Genomic DNA, 2,533 nt, shown 5'->3' on the forward strand with positions numbered 1-2,533 from the left:
TATTTTTAATTAGACGGACTACTTTTCTGATGCTTCAATGGCGCTCAAAATTACAGAAGCCCATTTCTGCAGGTAAATCATAATTATGACGTAATTGTCATCATGACAAAAAAAATAAAAATAAAATTAAATTTGTGAGATAAAAAGTTAAAATTGATATAAGACATAATTATGAGATAAAAAGTCAAACGTATGACATACCAAATAATAATGAGATAAGCTGAAATTGTAACATAAGTCAAAATTATGGGATAAAAAGTGAAATAATGACTTTGTATGTCATAATTATGACTTTTTATCTTTTCAGTGTCAACATTTTGTCAATTTCTACTCTTTATCTCATAATTATGATTTAGTGTGTTATAATTGTGACTTTTTGTCTCATAATCATTAATTTTGATTTACTAATGCATTCTTTTTTTTTCTCACGTGGCAGAAATGGGTTTCCATACAACAGCCCCAGTCTTCATTCACTTTTCCCATGGAATGAAGTCATACATATTTGAAACAACATGAGGGTGAGTAAATAATGACAGAATTTTTATTTCTGTGTGAGTTATTCCTTTAAACCAGTGGTGGATACGCTCTGAATGCCAACAACCAAACCAATAAAAAGTTGCCCCTATTGCACAACGAACTTAATAGAAATATTCCCAGTATGATTCTCTACCAGGTTGTGAATCTTCTCTTAAATTTCGAGAAGCTGACCCTTTCGTTTGGACGGTGATATGAAATATTCATATAAACGTAAACAAAAACATACACAAACAAATGCACCTTACATCACAATAGATTGCTTCTCGCAACAGTAACCTTCTCCTCGGAGCGCGTCTGAGATGCCGTCTTCAAGTCTGTCTCGGCCCTCTGGGCTCATTGAGTAAATATTAATGTGGTTTTCCCATCCAGTGCATTTACCGATAACAATCTCTTCCCATCTCTCCTCCCTCTTCCTGGATACCGGAGTCCTTTCGGCTCATTGATGGGGAAGGGATGTTATCGCCCGCTCACCAGCGGTGAGTTAAATGTTCAGCATTGGTTACAAGAGGTGGAAATGTCAGGTGAGGTGTTTGCATGACAGTTTACCTGTCTGAAACCGTAAGCTACACTTTCGTCTTGAGTATCTAAAGATCAATAAAACAAGACATGTTTAGCCTGCATTTGCAAACTCGAACTTGTTTTAAGGATGTTTCGATACTGGAAAACAAGACAAAATAGTGATTTTTTTGCAGCGTAGCAATTAGAACATTCATAAAGGTCCACTTCCATTGGCCTGGTGGGTGTGAGTGCGTCCTCAATCCTGATTGGCTGAGCTGTCTTCCTGTTTGTCCACCTCATCGTCCTGTCGTCCTGTTTCTTGTGCTGTAGGTGAGGCCTTGTCTTGACACGACCCCATTTCAGCTTCTGCTTTCACACTACGCTTAATCATCATCACTGCTTCCATGATAAATAAAAAATGTACTTTTGAGCAAAATTCTGTTTACCTACTGTACCTACTGTCTTCTGAATTAAATATAATAACATGATTTAATCTTTTTTTTACCCTTAGTAAACCTCTTCAAATAACAAACAGGCATCATCAATGTTAAACAAACCCACAATAAATCCATGTTTATCCATTTAAGCACGTTTAAGAAACGTTAATGACAGACGTCACTGGCTCTTCTCACCGTGATTGGCTGCCCCCTGCCACTTTTCTGGCTTTCATTTGCATAAACTATTTCTTAACTTTAGTTTTTAACCCTGTTTCCTTCAAGTAGAGTACAGATCATTGTGATTTGTAAATGCTCAAAACCTGGTTGTTGCTGTATTGCACTTTTGAATATGTGAGATGATGCTTATATAAAAGCAGTACACACAAAGCTGTGGTGTCCTCGTGCAACCACAAGATGCGTGAGATGTATGCCATGTGAAATTTTTCTTTTCGGAAAAAGTGCATTTAGATTCTCACATCAGTTTGTTATGGTTGCGAATACAAATTCACATATTGAATTACATATACAACTGATGATGACAAGTGTGACGGGTTGATTAAAGCTTAGCACAGTTCATTTGCATTGGCCCTTTCTTCCCAAAAAATGTAAAAAGACAACACTGGCGTGTAAGTAAATATCATCAGGAAAGCCAAACACGCAGTAACACCCGCTATACACACACTCGCTCTGGTTTTCTTTGAAGTGACATGGAGCTAAATCTTTGTTTAAATTATGCATTGTTCTGTTCAAGCGTCTTGTGCTTTCTGCTCCATTTTATGTGGAGCTTTAAGGAAATGCCTGATGCCTGCACTGAACCCTGTAAAAACACTTGGTGTGTGACTTTGGCTGCTAACACAAACTACGTAGATGTTTTTAGCCAAGAAACAGAGAGAATGAGAGGAATATGATATTAACTGTGTGTGTGTGTGTGTGTTTGACAGCAGTATGTCAGTAATGCGGCTGGAATAAGAGGTTACACACCTTGGATTCCTTCTTCTTGCGAGGCAGCACTGGTCTCTGGAGGAAAACGATCTGCTTGGTGGCCAAACTGCCATCACTGG

At 37.8% G+C, this 2,533-nt stretch overlaps 1 protein-coding gene across 2 annotated transcripts in view; it reads right to left on the reverse strand.

Annotated features, from left to right (window-relative positions):
• Window positions 1–365: 365 nt before the first annotated feature.
• Window positions 366–2,533, reverse strand: part of LOC107671461 (raftlin-like) — a 95,741-nt gene continuing 93,573 nt past the window's right edge. For both annotated transcript variants that reach the window (XM_016464383.1, XM_016464382.1), the window contains exon 11: window positions 366–1,419. In XM_016464383.1, the coding sequence (XP_016319869.1) occupies window positions 1,292–1,419 (128 nt within the window). In that variant the 3' untranslated portion in view covers window positions 366–1,291. The remainder of the gene's footprint in view (window positions 1,420–2,533) is intronic.

This window comes from Sinocyclocheilus anshuiensis, unplaced genomic scaffold, assembly GCF_001515605.1.
Source record: "Sinocyclocheilus anshuiensis isolate Anshui unplaced genomic scaffold, SAMN03320099.WGS_v1.1 scaffold552, whole genome shotgun sequence".
NCBI lineage: Eukaryota > Metazoa > Chordata > Actinopteri > Cypriniformes > Cyprinidae > Sinocyclocheilus > Sinocyclocheilus anshuiensis.